This window comes from Eschscholzia californica, unplaced genomic scaffold (assembly GCF_041429995.1).
Source record: "Eschscholzia californica isolate CP2 unplaced genomic scaffold, dmEscCali1.0.p SCAF_1, whole genome shotgun sequence".
Taxonomy (NCBI): Eukaryota; Viridiplantae; Streptophyta; class Magnoliopsida; order Ranunculales; family Papaveraceae; genus Eschscholzia; species Eschscholzia californica.
In genome coordinates, this window is record NW_028238198.1 from 47,918,826 (window position 1) to 47,938,891 (window position 20,066).

A 20,066-nucleotide genomic window follows, 5' to 3' on the forward strand; every position below is an offset into this window, starting at 1 on the left:
AAAAAGGAGAGGGATGGCGAGAGCTTCTCTCTCCTCTTATAATTTCTTTTCTAAGAATTCTATTGATGTTGATCGTGTGTTCTTTTCTTATTCTTTTTTGCTGCATTTAACAATTGCCTTGGTCCAAATCAGTTGACAAGTCTGGTATGATGTGGGCACGTAGAAAATGTGTGCCTCTAAAACTTCCCTTCCTCCTAGATTCGAAGGGAGTGAGATGAGTGTGAATCTAAATTGGATGCATCATGGGGCTCAAAGTACAGGCGCTCAGGGGTGCCTTTGACCTAAACTCCAAAGCCCTCAGGTTCCTTTTAGGGAAAACGGACATAAGCAACAACATGCAGAATTGCAGATGCTTAACATCATGAGTAAACAGGCCTGCACAAGCTCATCTTTCCCATACAGGGGGAGGGTTCCTTTCCACGACCGTCTTAGGAGATTGTCGAGGATAATAGATACTACATTCTATGAAAAAAAAAATTTGTATGCTAATGTCTTCTGTTTCTTACAACACGTAAAACACATGATCTGATTCATAACTCCAAAAGCATTCCAAACTAAAACTAAGAGACTCCTTTCTTCATTAGGAACTTCCTACATCTGTTCCATCAAGACAACCTGCACAAAGTCTACTTGGACCAGTTCTGCACGAGAGTAATTTCAGATGGTCAATTTGTAGTGCTCGTCGTTTTTGGAGCCGGCTAAATGAGAGCTACTTCATCAACATTGCTATCGCTGCATGAATGCCACTAGTACCGCGCATTGATTTCTTACGTGGGGCCAGCGAATGAGGCCCATTCCATATTGATTTAACGTCGCCGGGGAATAGGGTCCTGCATAACTCTAGAACTGGTTGATTTTCTTCACCAAAAAGTTTCTTGTACATCTCAATTTGCTGTTTCCTTGCCTTAGATTCCTGTAATCAACACAATCAATAAGAAAAACAAATCTAACAGATGAGCCTTGAATGCTGAAGTTAATCCAAGGAAAAATTATTTGCACTTCACATGTTTGTTTCTTTAACATGGAGATGATCCAAGAGCTTATTATTGTTGGATGACCTCTTCTTGTCACATAGATCACCTTCAGAAGGTAATCATCATTTGGATCATCTCCATGTGGTCACATTAGAGGGAGTGTAAAGAGAACGTAATAATAAATGAGATATCAATAGTGCAATAAAATAAAGTTGTTACAAAAGCATAAAAAATTATGCCAACCTCTTGCTTTTGCTGCAACTTCTGAGCTGTGTCAGGCTCTTCAGTTTGTTCTTCTTGTCGATCGCTCCTATGAGAACCAAGTTCAATTACCAAACCCGAATCCGTGATTTCTTGGGATCGAGTTTGTAAATTAAGTAATCCTCCAGATCCAAGTTCACCTTTATCTTTGTTGTGCACTCCATTCTGATCACTCATATTTTGCTTTTCCTGATAAGGAGGGCTTCCATGTTGCTCGGATCTCTCTGACTTCATTTGTTCTTCCATATCAGCATCTGCACCAGGATCTGGAGTGCGTTCCTGATTCGAAGATGCATCCTCACTGAAAGGAGTTCCCGTCTCCTAGAAACCATGTAGAAAAATCATGGTAAGGCAAAACTAGTAGAACAGTTCAGCACTGGCTGATCCTCTTATGATAACCATCTGTTGAATAGTCCTATTACATTTCCATTGGCCCACTTATAACAGGGTTAGCAAAACCACCCAGGAATCATTAGCCGTCATTTAAAAAGTGCTTACATGACATTATTGTCATTTCTGAAACACCCAATAACTAGTGGTTTGTTTTTTTTTGAAAATTTAGATTGAATATATTAAGAAAACTATTTACAAGGTGGGGAGGGGCATTGTAGTTGATGTTTCACGACATCCACGCCTCCCAATTGACTACTACATCTAAATAGGATACATTTTTGAATTTATCAATTCTCCTAATCCAATAGTAAATAACACCCTTAATATCCTCAATATCCACATCCGAATTGGGATTCTTGTCCTTGAAGATCTTGTTATTCCTATCATGCCATAAGCTCCATATGATCGCAGCCGGGACTAGTTTCCAGACCTCCCTTCGATGTTTTTTCTTTAACAAGCCATCCCATTGAGTTACCATGCTGCTGATGGAGTTAGAAGTGGATCAACAAAACAACACTCTATTAACCACGATGGCACAGTAATAATCCTGGATTGGTGATATAGTGGCCAGTCACTAGACCGCCCTTTGAAAGGATACTGAAAAAATCAGCTATTGTTTCACAAAGAAAATTCGATTTACAAGAAAATGCATAAAAAATTCTAGGTATTATCTAGAATGCAATTTCTAGGGGGGTTGAAGGGCCCTTTATCATTTTCTAGTTCTAACTGTCAATGGGCAGTTTATAAAAGAAGCTAAAGATAAGGTAACTGTCAGATGAAGCTTAATTGCTTTTCTACTGTTATTGTTTAACTTTACGGGTTATAGTTCCTAAACATCAATTACCGAGGCTTAATATGAGTAAATATATGGTATACCTCTTGCTTGACGTCTTGAGAAAGATTACCATCACTTATCTCAATCTGATTCTCAACTCGTGCAGTTGCTTCACGTTCCTTTCTCTTACGCCTTACGACACAGACAGCACACAGACAGTCGCTTTTGTGGTGGCTGATTCTGAAAACGTTCAAAACAGAAAAGATCTAAGCTATGGCTCATTCCAGTAAGAGAAATATCAAGTTCAGACCACAGAAATGACTGATTTGGTTGCTCCTGTACTTCATCTTTAATGACCACTCTCCTGTATATTACTATGTTAATGTTCCCATTAAATTATAAACAACTGAATTGCGTATTATAGTATCTGCGCAAATATTCAAATCAATATTTAGAGGTGAAGGTACATGAAAAAGAAAAGAACTGTACCCATTACGTCTACTCTTCTTATTTTTGGAAGGAGTAGCTTTGACATGCTTTTCTTGACTGGATTGCGCAGCATTCTCTGTCTGAATGCTTTCGCCACCTGCTAAGAACCGAATTACAAGAATATTAACATGGCTGCAAAGTGAAACGAGAACAAGTAAAGGACATATCTTTTCAATACGAGTTGTAACTTATTAGCAGCTAAACTGGAAGTAAGAGAAGGGAGAGTTCTAACTCCCTAATCTGATTGATATACATTTTTACTGATAAAAACGTGCTTCATTAGTGCACGCCATAATAGCCATATAACAGGTAACCAACAACCACTTACAACCCGAAGGCAAAATATGCAATCACTAAGCATTTTGAGTATAACAATCGAAGAGAGAGAAAAAACTGGAAGTAAGAGAAGGGAGAGTTCTAACTCCCTAATCTGATTGATATACATTTTTACTGATAAAAACGTGCTTCATTAGTGCACGCCATAATAGCCATATAACAGGTAACCAACAACCACTTACAACCCGAAGGCAAAATATGCAATCACTAAGCATTTTGAGTATAACAATCGAAGAGAGAGAAAAAACGTGCTTCATTAGTGCACGCCATAATAGCCATATAACAGGTAACCAACAACCACTTACAACCCGAAGGCAAAATATGCAATCACTAAGCATTTTGAGTATAACAATCGAAGAGAGAGAAAAAACTGAGCAAGCATCAAAACACGTTATAGAGATAAGGAACAGAAGAAGCTTTTGTGGTTGATTCCTGAACTAACGGACGCGACTGATAGTGGACAAGAGAACAAACTGTGCAATAACTGGACACACATTTGGCATCACATGTACACCAATCAAGTATCAACCATGCAATAGCAGCAATTTCATGATGTTAGAATCACGAAAAGACCCTTTACTATCGACCAGAAAACAGGGATCACACCGGGCAATACACACTGACATATCCGGAGGCTATACAGCATGAACAACTGCCAATGTTGTCACCCAGATGGCCAGAACATGGTGTCCCCAAACTTCTTTGAGGCTCTCTTCTTCCAACTACTTATTATTACTATTATAAATTTTTTGAACTTCTCTTTCTCATCTCTGAATTTTGTTGATTTTTGTCCTCAAATCAAAAGAACGTGAGATGTTGTTGCTTACAGCAGCTTTACTATTATTTGCTTCACTTGCTCACTGCTGACTGAAGCAGCTGCTTCAGAGTAGCTTTTCTGTGATAATTAAAAAGAACATTCGTAGGAAGAACTCTAGTGGAATCAGGGACCGTCTTCCGAGCCAAACCCCACCCCGACTACTAAGGTGTTAACCAATCAGACGCAATTCCAATTCAGTTTCTTGATCAGCAGCAGATATGGATTCTTACTGAGTCTTAATTTCAAAATATCAGGACTTGTTCATCTAAATAAGAAAGGTGCAATAACAATAAAAAGAAACACCTGTGGTTTACATAATAATGAAAAAGAAAACGACAATAAAAATGCAAGGCATTGGCTGCAATTATAGGCTGTTCTCACCATTAGTTCTTTTTTGCTGGTCTACATATAACCCAGCTGCCACCCAGTACTTCATGAAATTCTTCTTCACTCGTCTCATAAGGTCCACGATATAATCACCCTTATTATTATATTTATAACAGTTCTCCCAAATAAACTGTACATCCTTAAAGACATCCTTAGAATTCATGTACGTTTTACCACACTCAAGATTATTGCATATCGTGCCAAAATCCATAGGGGTATCTATGACTTCAAAATAGTCCTGATGCAGAAAAGAAACACATATAAACTTAGTGGAAATGAAGTAGGAAAGACATATACTACACGTGACCACATCACAGTAGCATATTATGATTAGAAATCAGAACCTGAATTCATAATCCTAATATAGAAATGCGAATATCAAACTTAAATAGCAACATCCAGCATAAAGTATCATTAGTAGCATTGTAGCAAGAAGGTTTAAATTACTTGTTTTTTATTTTATGTTTTCAGATAGACTCATCTCCCCACAAATTTCACATTTCTTAAATTAAAAAATCAACTAAAACATGTCATGGAAGGATTAAAGGCCGTGATCACTCAATGACATCCCAACAAAGCCTGTGCGTAACGAGACTTGTTCAGTATAGAAAGGAAGAAACTGTCATGATTTTGGGGTTTTTTTTTTTAAATGTACAAAAACTTTCCAGTGGTTTTTTCATTATCATAGCGTAGGTAGCTTATACAGATGGGATGTCCTCTTCCTATGTTACCCATACTTTAGAATGTTTTGAAGTGTATACTTACAGGTATTCCGAGGGCTTCAGGATCCACTGGAATGTTAAAGGGCTCAGCGGCATCCATTCTCATAATTTTCTTAATCACCTAAAGCACACAGTGAAGAAGACACAATTTGGAATTAAGTGCACAAAAGATAATCAAGTCAAATCCAAAGGAAGTAAGAGCTTCAAATTATTATGTAATTGTACCGTAAGAGCCGCAGTCAGTTCTTGCTCGTTATATCGTGAATGTTGTAGAGGAAACTTTGGTTCCCTGTGCTGTGATTCCTTAGGCACTGCTAGGTCATCAATCTTGCCGTTGTCTGAGGCAGTCCACATATTCATCTCATCCTGCATATGTGCAGTACTACCACTCAGGTTTATTTTTGTATCCAAGGAACCTATTCCACTTGAAGATTTAAATTTCAAGGTTCCTGCTTTCCTCGATGATTTTTCATAAACAACAATCTTCCTTTGAGGCAAAGAGTTGGCACCATCATCTGTCTTTACCACTTCACTTTGGTTCTCTAAACCTAAACGTTGGCTACTCTTATCTGTATCACTTTGACCTTGCATATCTGAATAAGTATGTTGAGGTTCTAATAACTTTGAGGACTTGAGCTTTACTTTTACTCGCCCTACTCCCAATCCATCAGGATTAGCATTCTCAAATGTGGCCAGTCGATTGGACACAACAGGATCAGGAACTTCAACCTCCATATTAGAATCCAACTGATCATCATCAAGCTCATCATCAGGATCCTCCTCATCCAATAGTGAATTGTCATCTGTGTTTACCGTCACAGACTCAGGAAAATCAGAAAGTATTTTTTGTTTCCCTTTCTTGTGTCCACGTTTGCGTTTCATATTCAATTAGCCTCTTCTTGGTCCCAAATTCTAAATTACCCAACTGAGATCTTGATCTGCTGTTCTCCAACAACAACAACAAAAATCTTGAGTCTTTTAGAAGAAATCAAGCATACGTTCTGCTATGGTTTTCGTAATTTAGGAAAGAAGTTTAGGCACGAAACAAAAGTTTAATTTCTACTTGATAAATTCCAATTGGTAAGAGATAACAAAATTTCAAACTGAAACGAACCCTAATTTCTTCGAATCAGAGAAACTAAGTTCAGAAAGAATGAGAAGAAGAAGAAAAGAAGAAGGATTACCTGGAAGGCTGGAATCAGAAGATATATCGCGAAGACCAGCTCGAATTCTCGCGCCCTTTAGGTTTTTATATGATACCAAGATAGAACCGTGAACAGTAGTAGTTGAGGAGAAATAAATCTTTGATGGTGAGGATGTTTTGGTCTTTCTTCTCTTAAGGTTAAAGTTTTAGGGCAGTTCTATAGAGGGCCTCCCCCTCTTTTTTTTTCTTTTTTTTCTTTGAGAAATCGACGGTGCCTCACTCAAAATAGGCAATTCCACATTATTTTTTTAACTTAAAGTTGGTGCACAGTCTATTATATTACAAAATCAGATCAAGTCCACCGATCACAACAACCTTGAAAATTATTGAATAAATTCAAATCGGCGGAGTCGAGCCGAATTTTATAACAGATTTCGGCTCAAGTCCACTGAATCCAACTCTAACTTCAATTCTAAAACATTACTGTTGAATCGATATGCTTGAGTCGAATTTTTATAACAGAAGTTTGAATTTAAAAGACATCTGTAATGCAACACTTTATATCTAGAGTGTTGTCTTGAGATATCTTAATTGTCCAACCCAACATTTTTAAACTTTAGAGTAGTAGACGTCAAGTCTTAATATATTTATACACAATAATTTTTCTTTACAAAAGTCATCATGCCACAAAAGTAAATAAAATAATTTTAGAATTTTGTATTATAGACATGTAAAAACTAGAGGATCCATATTTTGGCACATTGGACTGATAATCTCAATTTATACTTGACATATAAGACTAATAAAGTTTTGTGTTTTAGTTTTGCGTTGGTGATGCTCTTTATGCATCTCGATAAAGGAATTAATTACGAAAACTATTTGGGTCTTAAGATGATGCAAAACTCTCTCCGATGATGCAAAACTCAGTTTTGGTCTTAAGATGATGCGCCATCATTTCGTTCTAATATGTCTTGAGAAGAAATTCAGTATTTGAGATTATTCTTAAAGATCTCAATTTTTCACTCAATATTAAAAATGAAATTACTCATCTAGATTACGACGCATAAATGATTTTTAAGTTTTTAGAGTGTTGAATTGGAGATGTCTTTTGAACAGAGGAATTTAAAACATTCTGGAAATAAAAATTCAATTGAGACATTTACATTGAACAATTAGGAGGTGAGCATCTCTAATGGGACACTCACACTCTAAAATGTCAAGTGCCACTTTTTTTTTGATGAGATAATGTAAAGTGCCACTTGAGAAGAAGAATAAATCTACTAGGAAAAGTGTTCCCCTTGAGAATAAGCACATCTCAGATGGAGTTGGATGGGATTTCAGTGCCGAAAAATTCCCAAATTGGAAAAATGGTTGTCATAGAGCGAGGTTCTTTGAGCTCTAAAAACAAGTTGATCAGCAAAGTTAGGATTCAAATATTTGAATCCATGAAATTTCCAAGCTAGAGAGCGGCCGCCTACGTGCAAAACTGCATCAACAAAAACTTTGATAGGACAACATATGCGTCCAGCAATCCCTGGCCTTCAAGAGACCTTGGTTCATACATATTATGCTAATACTCAGTGGTGGACATGAAGGGCTAGTTGAATCCAGAAAAATGAAGTCGAACTCAAAACATCAGAGTATAGTGACAAATACCTTCCTCTAAATTGGCAAAACACAATCGTTGTCGGACCTGATTGACACACACGGAGGCATGTTCTGTGAGTTCCGTCTGATATTCATATTATTGTTACTTAAGCCTGAGTCTCCCAATATTTTCTTTGCTTTAGAGATGTGTAGATCAAGTAAAAAAGCAATCTCTATCTTTACTATAAACTTTGTTATGTTGCATTTTGTGATTGTATATGTCATTATTTCAATGCAAATAAACTTCAGTTGACGGTTTAGACTTGGATCGTTAGGAGGCAAATACTAGATTATTCTTAAGAATAGACCTAGAATTAACTCAAACCAGACCACCCAGATGAGTCAGACATCACGAATCAGGAAAAAAACAAACATACTGAATTCTAACCTCGTGTCTGACTCAAGGTCATATTTCAGCTATTACATAGGAAAAAGAACAAAGACTATCTACCTTTTTTCTATGTTTGAAGGGGAACATAAATTCAAATGTGAAAACTTCAACAAAGTTTAGGCCATCATTATGTTGAAACAAAAGCTACTTGTTCTCCTCCGTCGACGTTATTTGTGAAGCTTTTCTTAGTGCTTTAAAGCAACAGAAGTTTCGTTTTGAATATTTGAAAGTTCAAAGTACTTTATAACTTGTGTATTTGAAGGATATACAAGTATACAACTGAAAATAAGAAGAAGAAATCATCATTTGAATGACATCCCTTGATATTAGGCTTTAGTAGGATTTTACTGTAAGGAAACAAAGATAAAAGAGGGAAAGTTTAAACTTGGGTAAAATGAAGAGTGGACCCTGGTGACATTACTAGTGTTAATGAAATTTGAGGGCGAATTAACATTCTCAGACTTTATAGATATCAAAAGTAATGTTACTTATTCTTAGTTAGTCTTAGTTACTTGTAATTTGTTTAAGTAGCAGGAATTGTTCATGAGGTCTTCTAAATGCAACAAGACTTGGCTGGTTCTTTTTCATTCTCTAAGAGGCGGTTTCCAAGTTTCCAAATTTGAATTGGAATAGGAATTGGAGGCGGTTTGAATTTGAGTGGATGCACATAGGCGGTTTAAATTGGCAATTGCTTGCTGGCAGTTTCAATAGGTTTCCAATTTTCCCACCGGCTTATAATAATATAAATAGGGGTCTTGAGTTCTTTGTAACTACAACATCAACACAAGCAACAACAACTCTTCTTTAGAGAGAGCTAAAGAGAGAGAACAAGTGAGAGAGAAATTTTTTGTTCATAGTTTTGAGCGGTGTTTAATTTCTCGGTCGTCGAAGATCTAGTATAGAAGGTTAATTTCTATACGGTACCATCTTGGGACGAACTTGCGGGTTGTGTGAGTCGTCTTCATCTATCTTTCAATAAAAATTTCTTGTTCGCCCGAAGACGTAGGCTTTAAGCCGAACCTCGTTAAATTCTGTTTGCATATTTAGATTTGGCTTAGCTTTTCGATTAATTTTCAGGATCGGATCAATTTCTAGGATAGGTTCGATAGCTTTCGCGACTTTTAGTTCTAACAATTGGTACCAGAGCCTTGCTGAGATTGAACGAAGAAGAAGATGGGATCGAGAAGTGGTACGGTCAAATCAGGGAAATATGAGATAGAGAAGTTCAATGGGAAAAACGATTTTTCTTATTGGCGGATGCAGATGAAGAATCTGTTAATCTCACAGAAATTACACAAGACGTTGACGGGAAAGAAACCAGGAGATATGTCAGATGAGGATTGGGAGGAGTTAGATCTTGAAGCACGGGCAACCATTATGTTGTGTCTTGAGAGGGACGTGGCGTTCCTAGTAGACGGAGAAACAACGGCGGCGAGTGTGTGGTTAAAGCTAGAAAGCAATTTCATGACGAAAACTTTAACGAATCGGGTCTACTTAAAATCCAAATTATTCACATGTAGAATGGAAGAGGGTTCTTCTATTCAGGAATATGTGAATAGGTTTGACAGGATTATCTCAGATTTGAAGGATATTGATGTTAAGGTTGAGGATGAGGACCAAGCCCTCATATTGTTACTTTTATTGCCTAAATCCTATGAGAAACTTGTTCAAACTTTGATGCTTGTTGGTGACAGTCTAAGCATGGAAGAGACGAGAAATTCGTTATTAGCGGATGACCATCGTAAGGTTGCTACTAGCAGTATGACGTCAGGTGGAGTAGACAAGGATCAAGCACAAGGGTTGTTTGTAACGAGGGGGAGGAGTAATGAAAGGGGAAATGGAAAGGGCGGGAAATCTAGATCCAAATCTAGAGGCTCTTTCAAGAAAACGTGCTTTAGTTGTGGTGAGCTTGGCCACTTTAAAGCGGCTTGTCCAAAGAGAAAGTTGAAGCAAAAGAACGAAGGCTACAAGGGGAAACAAGAGATGCAAGAGGCGGGATATGTGTCAGAAGACCCTGACGAATGTTTCTCGGTAACAGAGGTGTCTGAGAAGATCTCCGATAAGTGGATGCTTGATTCAGGGGCGTCACACCATATGTGTCCAAATAGGGAGTGGTTTACTACCTATAGGAGTATAGATGGTGGTACAGTTATACTGGGTGATGATAGTATATGTAAAACTGTGGGACTCGGAACAATACGTATCAAGATGCACGATGGAGTGGTGAGAACATTGACGGACGTAAGACACATACCCGATTTGCGGAAAAATCTAATTTCCCTTGGTGTGTTGGAGCGGAGCGGCTGTAAGATAATTATAGAGAATGGCTCCATAAAAGTAGCTAAGGGTTCTTTGGTAGTAATGAGAGGTACTCGTTACGGTAATTTATACAAACTTTTGGGGACAACAATTACAGGAGATGTAGCAGTAGGAATCAATGGAAGGGATCCAACGGCTTGTACGAGGCTTTGGCATATGCGCCTTGGGCATATGTCGGAAAAGGGTCTATCTTTGATGTGGGGGAAAGGCTTGTTGAAGGACATGAAGAAGCCTTGCATGGAATTTTGTGAGCATTGTGTGTTCGGGAAGGCACACAGGGTGACGTTCTCATCAAACAAGCACAGGAGCAAAGTTGTATTAGACTACGTACATACCGATGTCTGGGGACCGGCAAAGTTTGCTTCCAAGGGTGGTTCCAGGTATTTTGTTACATTCGTTGATGATCATTCGACATTTGTCTGGCTTTATTTTCTGAAGCATAAGAATGAGGTATTCAACACATTCCTGGTGTGGAAAGCAATGGTTGAGAACAAAACTGGTCAAAAGCTGAAGACGTTAAGATCGGATAATGGGACCGAGTACACGGATGGGGCATTCAAGGAGTTTTGTAATCAGGAAGACATTGTGAGGCACTGGACAGTAGTAAACACACTTCAGCAGAATGGAGTCGCAGAGAGATTGAACCGTACACTACTTGAAGAGGTTAGATGTATGCGCTCCAATTCGGGATTAGGCGTAAAATGGTGGGCAGAATCTATTGCTACAGCTTGTTATATTGTGAACAGGTCTCCACATTCTTCTTTAGATGGCGGCATACCTTACGAGGTGTGGTCAGGTGAACATGCAGATTACGGGAGACTTAGGGTTTTCGGTTGTACGGCCTATTACCATGTTAAAGGTAACAAACTTGATAATAGAGCAAAGAAGGCAATTTTCTTAGGATATGCTACAAGAGTCAAGGGTTATCGGCTATGGTGTACGGAAGACAAAAAGTTTGTAATCAGCAGAGATGTGGTGTTTGATGAGTCGTCTATTGTAGCTATGGCGAAAGCTACGGTGCCTAGTTGTGGTGATGTTGGGTCTACTAAAGCTCAAGTAGTGGAAGTAGAAGCCGAAGACCAACGGGTTTCTAGGAATCATGATCAGGTGGAGCATCAGGCTAATACTCAAGATGAGGAAATTGATGAACCCGATCATGAGGAGGTTCAAGGGGAAGGTACACAAGTTTTACAACAACAACAGCAGGATGTTTCGGTACACACTAGGCCGAAACGGTTATATAAGCCGGTACAGAGGTTAGGGTCAGACAAACCTCTTAGGCATTACGGGCAGACAAATGTGGTTGAATATGCACTCTCAGTAGAAGACGACGAGCCGGTCACCTTCAAACAAGCTATAACCGCGGATGATAGAGAGAGTTGGTTGGTTGCTACGCAAGAAGATATGGAGTCTCTTCACAAGAACAAGACATGGGAGGTTGTCCCATTGCCCGAAGGTAAGTCTGTTATTGGTTGTAAATGGGTGTACAAGAAGAAAGAGGATTCTTCCGAGATCAAGGGTACAAGGTATAAGGCAAGACTAGTGGCCAAGGGTTATGCACAGAAAGAAGGGGTCGACTACAATGAGATTTTCTCACCAGTCGTGAAACGTACTTCTATTCGGGTGTTATTGAGTATTGTTGCTCATAGTGATCTTGAGCTGGAACAACTCGATGTCAAAACTGCCTTCTTGCACGGAGATTTGGAAGAAGAAATTTATATGGCTCAACCTGAGGGATAAAAGGTTGAGGGTAAAGAAAATCAAGTATGTCGTTTAAGGAAGTCTCTTTATGGATTGAAACAATATCCCCTCGCCAATGGTACAAACGATTTGATTTTTTCATGCTAAAGCATGGTTTTCGCAGAAGTGACTATGATTGTTGGTTATACATCAAGAAGCTTCGCGAAGGTGACTTTATTTATCTCCTTTTGTATGTGGATGACATGCTTATTGCTTCTCGAAGCATGGTGGAGATAGATAAGTTGAAATCTCAACTCAGTCAAGAGTTTGAGATGAAAGACATGGGCGCTGCAAAGAAGATACTGGGAATGGAGATTAAGAGAGAGCGGTCAAGTAAGAAACTGTACTTGAATCAGAAAGGTTACATCGAACGAGTAGTTTCTCGATTCGGGATGCAGAATGCGAAGGCGGTGTCAACACCTTTGGCAGCACACTTCAGGCTCCCGGGAAAACAATCTCCCACTACTACGGTAGAGAAGGATCATATGGATCGTGTACCGTATGCTAGTGCAGTTGGCAGTTTGATGTACGCTATGGTGTGTACTCGTCCGGATATTTCACAAGCGGTCAGTGTGGTTAGTAGGTTTATGGCAAACCCGGGGAAGACACATTGGGAAGCTGTGAAGTGGGTCTTGAGGTATTTAAAGGGTACAGTTGATACGGGTTTGTGCTTTGGTGGAGACACATGTCAGGTAAGCGGTTATGTTGACTCAGATTATGCTGGCGATCTAGATAGAAGACGATCTACTACTGGTTATGTATTTAGGGTACATGGTGCTCCAGTTAGTTGGCGATCGATGTTACAATCTACAGTTGCGTTATCTACTACAGAGGCCGAGTATATGGCTATGGCCGAGGGTGTGAAGGAAGCATTGTGGTTGTGGGGTCTTCTGGATGATCTAGGGGTTAAGCAGGAGTGCGTAGATGTATGGTGTGATAGTCAAAGTGCGATCCACTTGGCGAAGAATCAGGTTCATCATGCCCGCACTAAGCATATCGATGTCAGGTATCACTTTGTACGAGATGTGATAGAGGAAGGTGATGTTTCTCTCATGAAGGTACACACAGATGAGAATCCCGCGGACATGTTGACTAAAGTGGAGCCAAAACATTCACAAATTAAGCTCATATCGACTAACCAGAAGATCATTATTTTCAATACGACATTGTTCGGAGAGTCAAAAGTTCTTATAAATTTTTTGTTTTGGTATAAAATGTCACACAAAATTTGTAGAAATTCAGATCCGTAAGTATTTTTGTAATTTGTAACTGATCGCGAAAAGGTTGCAACTAGTTGCAAAATGCATTTGGTTTGCAAAAGGATTTGAACTACTTCCAAAAGAGTTGCAATTTCTTGCAAAAATGATTGCAACTTCTTGCAAAAGGGTAACTTATATTCTATAACGCGGTAGAATGACGAAGGTGTTAGTTAAGGAAGAAAGTAAACTTCTTATCACCATAATCTAGTGTAAGATAACCAGAAGTTTCGACAAATTTTGTATATAAAGAGACTTTGTCATTAGCAATATTACTTACAAGACCAAAATCTGAAATTTTAGCTCTCATATCATCCCCAAGAAGAATGTTAGAGGGCTTAAGATCTTTGTGTATGAAAGAGTATTTGCATAAACCATGAAGATACTCAACTCGCCTAGTAACATCTGGAAAATCTTCAATCTTATGGTCCAGTAAAGAGGCGTAAACACTCCTTGCAACTCGTGAAAAAGATTTTGACTCAAAGTCCCTTCTGGCATTTATTCGTACACAAGAAGTCTCTCATCGTCATCTAAAAGCAACCAAGAAAAAACTCCAGATTCCAATGTCGGACTTTAGTTAGAATAATAATCTCAGACATGAACTCCGTCAATTCGTTACAACTCATCACCCCAGCCTATTATCTTCACCGCAAATCATTCTCGTCTTCTAGTTCTCCTTTGTAGAGAATGCAAAATCCTCCACGCCCCAAAATTTTGTTTGCACTAAAGTTGTTAATTCCAGTTGTGGGTACCTTAAGTGGAATATTAAGAAATTTAACCGAATATGTTAGTTTGAGGTGTATCGGCAATGACACAGTTAGTTTGAGTGGGTAGAATGAATAATGTCAACTTCGAGGGGGTAAGTTAACTAAATTACTAGATAGACGAAAAATTGCGCCAAAAGAAATATTAAAAAATTTAGGGTTATTTCCCAAATCGCCCCCAACTTTGTGACCAGCTTTCTGCTTGGCCCCCAAGATTAGCAAAAATACCCATATGGCCCCCTTTTTCAGTTATCTTTAACTTTTCGTTACTCTCTCTCCTCCATCTCTTTTTCTCTCTCTGCCACATCATCTGTTACGCCACCTCATCATCTTCTTCGGTGAAGGTCGCCGGCTGGCCAATTTTCCGGTCGGCGACCTTCAAACTTTGGGTAAGCGAGGTGATGAGATGGAGGAAAACGAGGTGATGACTAGTTAACCGTGTTATAACGGAATCTGAAAAAGGGGACAATCTAGGTATTTTTTATAAAGTAGGGGGATAGGGAGGAAGTTGGTCACAAAGTTGGGGGTTATTTGGGAAATAACCCATTTTTTATTAAAAACCTTCTCCAGTGGTATACTCTACTAGACACTTCATGATGATGTGCGTCTATTTATTGTAGAGATTTGAGTTTCTCTACGTATCACCTTATCAAGCTTTAAAATCGAATCAATAAAAAACTTTCTTTTTTAACTACTCTTTCCTATCGAGTTAAAGAGTAACATATGTATCAAATAGAGTTATTTCAGAATATTTTATTGGAGATACAAAAATTTTGGACCGTCTCTATTTTGTCACTTAAGAATGAAATCTTAATTGACACTTGACAAAAACACATTTTTTAAAGTTTTTTATTAACTTATTGGTGATGCTCTTACCTGCCTCTTACCCCCCTAGAGACTTGGACTAAGATTTTTTAGTGAAAATAACACATTTGTGAGACAAATACATGTGTTTCTGTTGTAAAATAGTCCTTAACAAGGGTGTAACCCGTGCCTGTGGGGCACAGACAGTTCTTTCAAATGCATTAAAGAGCTAAAAATAAAATCCAACCATTCACGGAGGTAAGTATGCTCTAAACATTCTAAAACAATATAAGCAAACAAACGCCAAAAAATAGTCAAAATCAATTAATTAACCCTCTTGTCACCACCATCTCTTCATCCTCTACATATGCCTATTGACCTTAGAGCTTGAGTTTGAGCTTGAGTCTAAACTTGAACTCGGTAATGGTACAAAAGGATTATTTATTCCTCGATGTTCACATCAAGCATTGTTGTTTTCTTCCTTTCATCCAATTTCATGTCCGTCATTTGAGTTATCGCCTTAATAGGATCACATTCTTCGTGCCTTGCATGCTCTGGAGTCAAAGAGTCAGGAAACCCCACAATAAATGTATGTATAGCTTTCCCCTCATGAATGACCTTCTGGTACATCGACATTCTGCATCATTTATCACCTCAAATAAATTTGCACATTCATATTGATATTAATTTTAACTGTACCACCATAGTATATCACGATCCCAGAAAATTTGATGGTTTTTTATCAATGAAAATTACCTCTTACCATGCTTCACAACTTTCCTAAGGTTGGTCTTGATGAGCAGATGCCTACCTCCCAAATGGGACAACACAAATTGAAACTAACATAAGACATCAATCCAAGTCAATTTGTGATCGACAAATAGGTCTTCACCTTGTCTTTTGAACTGGGGGTGATCCTTGTGTGACAACACAAATATTATACCCCCAATGATCGTCTCAAGCTGCGAACAAACAAAAAGAAATCCAGAAGATTGCTAGAACTGACATTCGTAGAAGATAATGGTGTATGTTTCTATTTCTAATTTCATATATGAAAGTCAGTTGTAGATCTATGTTGACTCAAAGAGTCTGAATTAAGATCCCATAGTGTACGATAACCTGACTCAAACTCTAACAACAAAGAACGAAGATCCTCTATAGCTATACTAAAGCACTGATGTTTACGTATCGGTGAAAGTGCTTGAGTCCATAGGCTTAACTAATCAAGAAAGTTAAAAATTAATTAGAATCCATGAAAAAAAAAAGAACTTACAAAGTATGGAATTCAGTTTGGCGTTGTTTTCATTGACGTCTTCTTCAAACACTGTTAACAAAAAAGGAAAATAAAATAAATACCTCGACTAATGAAAAGAATAGGGTGTTTTAACCATTGCATCAGATTTCGAAGCTAAAAATCATATAAAACAACAAAAAAGAGATTCATATTTGATTTAACATTGTTTCTAGTTTAATATAGATCTTAACAGATACACGACTATAAATGAGTCAATGAAAGTAAATTGGTAGATTTAGCAAATACATTTGATGTCTTTAACATTGTTTCTAGTTTAATATAGATCTTAACAGATACTCGACTATAAATGAGTCAATGCAAGTTAATTGGCAGATTTAGCAAATATATTTGCGGTCTTTATTGCAACTAATATAGATCTTAACAGATAAACGACTATTTCTAATTTCATATTTGAAATTCAGTTGTAGATCTATATTGACTCGAAGAGTCTGAATCAAGGTTACCTGGAACGTGGTACGTTCCGTTACATGGTACGGGTACGTGGTACGATGGGTTGGGAGTATTCGGTACATTGGGGTATGCTTTGTCGGTACGCTATGTCAGTACGCTCAATAATTAAAATATATATATATATATATATATATATATATTTACATGTATGTATGAAAGTAAATTTCACTACTTTGATTAATTTATAGATATTTAAAAGTAAACTATGTTGAGAAATTAGTACACAGTAATTTAATTAATGTTTGAAGATAAAATATAAAATTGAATGAAACATAAAAATCTAGCATAAAAAACTCAAATAATTAATACAAAATCATCTTTCCTTTGTCTTTTGAACTACTTCCTCTCGCAAAACTTGATATGAAACTTGAACTGCTCTGAGTGTTGGATGGTATCTCTTCATCTTCGCTATTATCATCAACAACCACATCCTCAAGAGACTCTCAACGCATGTCTTCTAGCCTCACAATGGAATCATCTATATGTGTATGTTCAGGATTTATGTCCCACTTCTTATACGGATCATTCTTGTAACCTTCAGAGAATCTAGATTGGAGACGAATGTTGGAGTGAATGTATACCAATTTATCAGCTCTTTCAAAATTCAACATGTTTCTCTTCACACTATGAATGAATGAATATGTGTTCCAATTTCTTTCAGCCGATGAGCTAGTAATTTGTTGGGTCAATACCTATAAAATAAACGAACATATAAATTAATTATGAACAATAATAATATAAAAAATAATAATAACAAGTTTACCTTCTTTGCCACTTCTGCAAGCTCTAGAGTTTATGAGCCATATGTTGACCATCAATCAATAGCGTCCACGGTCACAACATCAGTTTGAGCAGCTGCCATAGCGTACATACATTTTCTTGAGTGGAATATTGCATATTGTTCACGGAATAATTTTGACTCTTTTTCATCTTTTGCTATTTTTGCAAATGATTCCATAACACCCATCATAACTTCTTTGTCTTGATTTGGACTCTTTCTAGTAGTACCACCTAGTGTAGGTGTAGCAAGATACCGAGGATCGTAATATCGTGGGTTAAAGCAAATCCAAGGCAATGCATTGCAATATTCATTTTTTTCCCCATCTTTCAAGCACTATTTTTACAATCTGGGGGTACTTGTCTACACGATTTCCATCTCTCATAATATCCTTTGTTTCACCAAGCATATTATCCATCCTTTCGTAAATTTCACCCATTTTTTACCTTCTCCGTCACAAAATTTGATTAAAAAATATACCGGTTTGGTGATGCGTATTATTTTTCCACATCATCCAAAATCCCTCACTATTAATAGTTTCTGTAACTAATGTTCTTAAAGTTCTTGTGTGATCATCTCCACTTTTTACTAGATCTTTCCATGTTCTAACAACAACAGTGGTTGCAAGAGCCTCTCTACAATCAACAAGTCGCTTTAACAATATATAGTGCAACGCGAATCAAGTCTTTGCTACTTTTAGAAGTTCCAGTTTGGAATGAGCCCTAAATATAGCTAAAGCATGTGTGTCATTTATAAAGTATTTAACAATATTTTTCCTCTTCTGTAAGTACTTGCAAACCAGTCAAATGCTTTTGCCATATCTTTAAAGATAAGGTTTAAAGTATGAACTACACAAGGAGACCAAAAAATATGTTTGTATACCTTTTCAACTTCCTTACCGGCAAGTTTGCAGTTTGCTGCATTGTCCGTCACTACTTGTAGCACGTTTGATGATCCTACCTCTTCAATCGCTTTAATTAAAAAATTTGAAATTGCTAAACCTGTTTTTTCTACCCCTTCGAAATCTTGAGCATACAAGAACATGGCACCTCGACTATTTACTGCAATTATATCGATCAAAGGTTGATGTTTCGTATTAGTCCAACCATCTAAAATAATGAACTCCGTGAGAATACCTTGTATCTTTGATAGGTGTCGTATCTTTCTCAATATTTCATTTGCATTCATCTAATAACGTAGTTCTTGCTTTTTCGTAAAATGAAGCTTTGTAACCTTTAGGTGCTCTATTAATTGTTGTTACCATCTCATAAAATTGACGATTTCTCAAAACATTAAAAGGAATTCCGTTTGCACATAACCCCTTCATCACTTTCATATCAATCATATCCCTATCCATAAGTCTGAATGCATCTTCAAGAGGACTGCCTGATAATGATTGTTTTGGTTTTGTGAGTGTAGAGATTTTCAGTGAAGAAGAAATTCCTTTTTTTTCTACTTCATACACTCTTTTACGCACTTTCTCGTACAAATTTTTATTCTTCATTAATGCATCACAACACTTAATTCCAGCTTTTTTTTCCAACTTCAACACCAAAAAAATGGGAATGGATACATGTATATGAACTAGTGAAATTACCTCTGCAATGTTTGCAAGACCAACTCTTTGAACTCTGTGAGAATACCTTGTATCTTTGACAGGTGTCGTATCTTTCTCAATATTTCATTTTCATTCATCTAATAACGTAGTTCTTGCTTTTTCGTAAGATGGAGCTTTGTAACCTTTAGGTGCTCTATTAATTGTTGTTACCATCTCATAAAATTGAGGATTTCTCAAAATATTAAAAGGAATTCCGTTTGCACATAACCCCTTCATCACTTTCATATCAACCATATCCCTATCCATAAGTCTGAATGCATCTTCAAGAGGACTGCCTGATAATGATTGTTTTGGTTTTGTGAGTGTAGAGTTTTCAGTGAAGAAGAAATTCCTTTTTTTTCTGCTTCATACACTCTTTTACGCACTTTCTCGTACAAATTTTTATTCTTCATTAATGCATCACAACACTTAATTCCAGCTTTTTTTTCCAACTTCAACACCAAAAAAATGGGAATGGATACATGTATATGAACTAGTGAAATTACCTCTGCAATGTTTGCAAGACCAACTCTTTGACCCTGCAGAATTTTTTGATGGATTAGTGCCACCAATAATTATTTTGTTAAGTAACGGTTTAGATATCAAATCTTCTTTTGTCACGTGTGATTGTTTACCGATATTAGTTTTCGAGCCTGAACGAGTATTATTGTCATTATTAGAAACTTCGTCTTCATTGGGTTCTGATG

At 37.4% G+C, this 20,066-nt stretch overlaps 2 protein-coding genes across 5 annotated transcripts; both read right to left on the reverse strand.

The window, feature by feature from the left end:
• Positions 1–463: 463 nt before the first annotated feature.
• On the reverse strand, positions 464–6,727 carry LOC147567272 (DNA-binding bromodomain-containing protein). Of its 4 annotated transcripts, none has more exons than XM_086653901.1 (8): positions 6,339–6,727; positions 5,380–6,095; positions 5,198–5,275; positions 4,427–4,670; positions 2,893–2,989; positions 2,505–2,643; positions 1,218–1,556; positions 464–913 (listed from the first exon to the last, which is right to left on the reverse strand). In XM_086653901.1, the coding sequence occupies exons 2-8, from the start codon at positions 6,034–6,036 to the stop codon at positions 710–712; spliced, it is 1,758 nt and encodes a 585-aa protein (XP_086510027.1). In that variant the 5' UTR covers positions 6,037–6,095; positions 6,339–6,727; the 3' UTR covers positions 464–709. The 4 variants fall into 4 exon arrangements, with proteins under 4 accessions (XP_086510027.1, XP_086510025.1, XP_086510028.1 ...); XM_086653899.1 differs by having other exon boundaries at positions 2,893–2,992; positions 6,339–6,585; XM_086653902.1 differs by having other exon boundaries at positions 5,380–6,092; positions 6,339–6,557.
• An 8,933-nt stretch (positions 6,728–15,660) lies between these two features.
• LOC147567273 (uncharacterized) lies at positions 15,661–18,950 on the reverse strand. Its single transcript, XM_086657388.1, has 5 exons — positions 18,645–18,950; positions 17,566–17,676; positions 16,126–16,181; positions 15,976–16,026; positions 15,661–15,856 (listed from the first exon to the last, which is right to left on the reverse strand). Exons 1-5 carry the CDS (start codon positions 18,948–18,950, stop codon positions 15,661–15,663), a joined length of 720 nt encoding a protein of 239 aa, XP_086513514.1.
• Between the last annotated feature and the right edge of the window lie 1,116 nt (positions 18,951–20,066).

Coding starts and splice junctions, on each gene's coding strand:
- LOC147567272 (XM_086653899.1), bottom strand. CDS start 6,036: ATGAAACGCAAACGTGGACACAAGAAAGGGAAACAAAAAATACTTTCT. Junction 4,671..5,197: donor CTGAAGCCCTCGGAATACCT/GTAAGTATACAC, acceptor TTTCTGCATCAG/GACTATTTTGAAGTCATAGA. Junction 2,993..4,426: donor CCAGCAAAAAAGAACTAATG/GTGAGAACAGCC, acceptor TTCGGTTCTTAG/CAGGTGGCGAAAGCATTCAG.
- LOC147567273 (XM_086657388.1), bottom strand. CDS start 18,950: ATGAATGCAAATGAAATATTGAGAAAGATACGACACCTATCAAAGATA. Junction 16,182..17,565: donor TTGAAAGAGCTGATAAATTG/GTATACATTCAC, acceptor GTTTGTTCGCAG/CTTGAGACGATCATTGGGGG. Junction 15,857..15,975: donor GTTGTGAAGCATGGTAAGAG/GTAATTTTCATT, acceptor TAAATGATGCAG/AATGTCGATGTACCAGAAGG.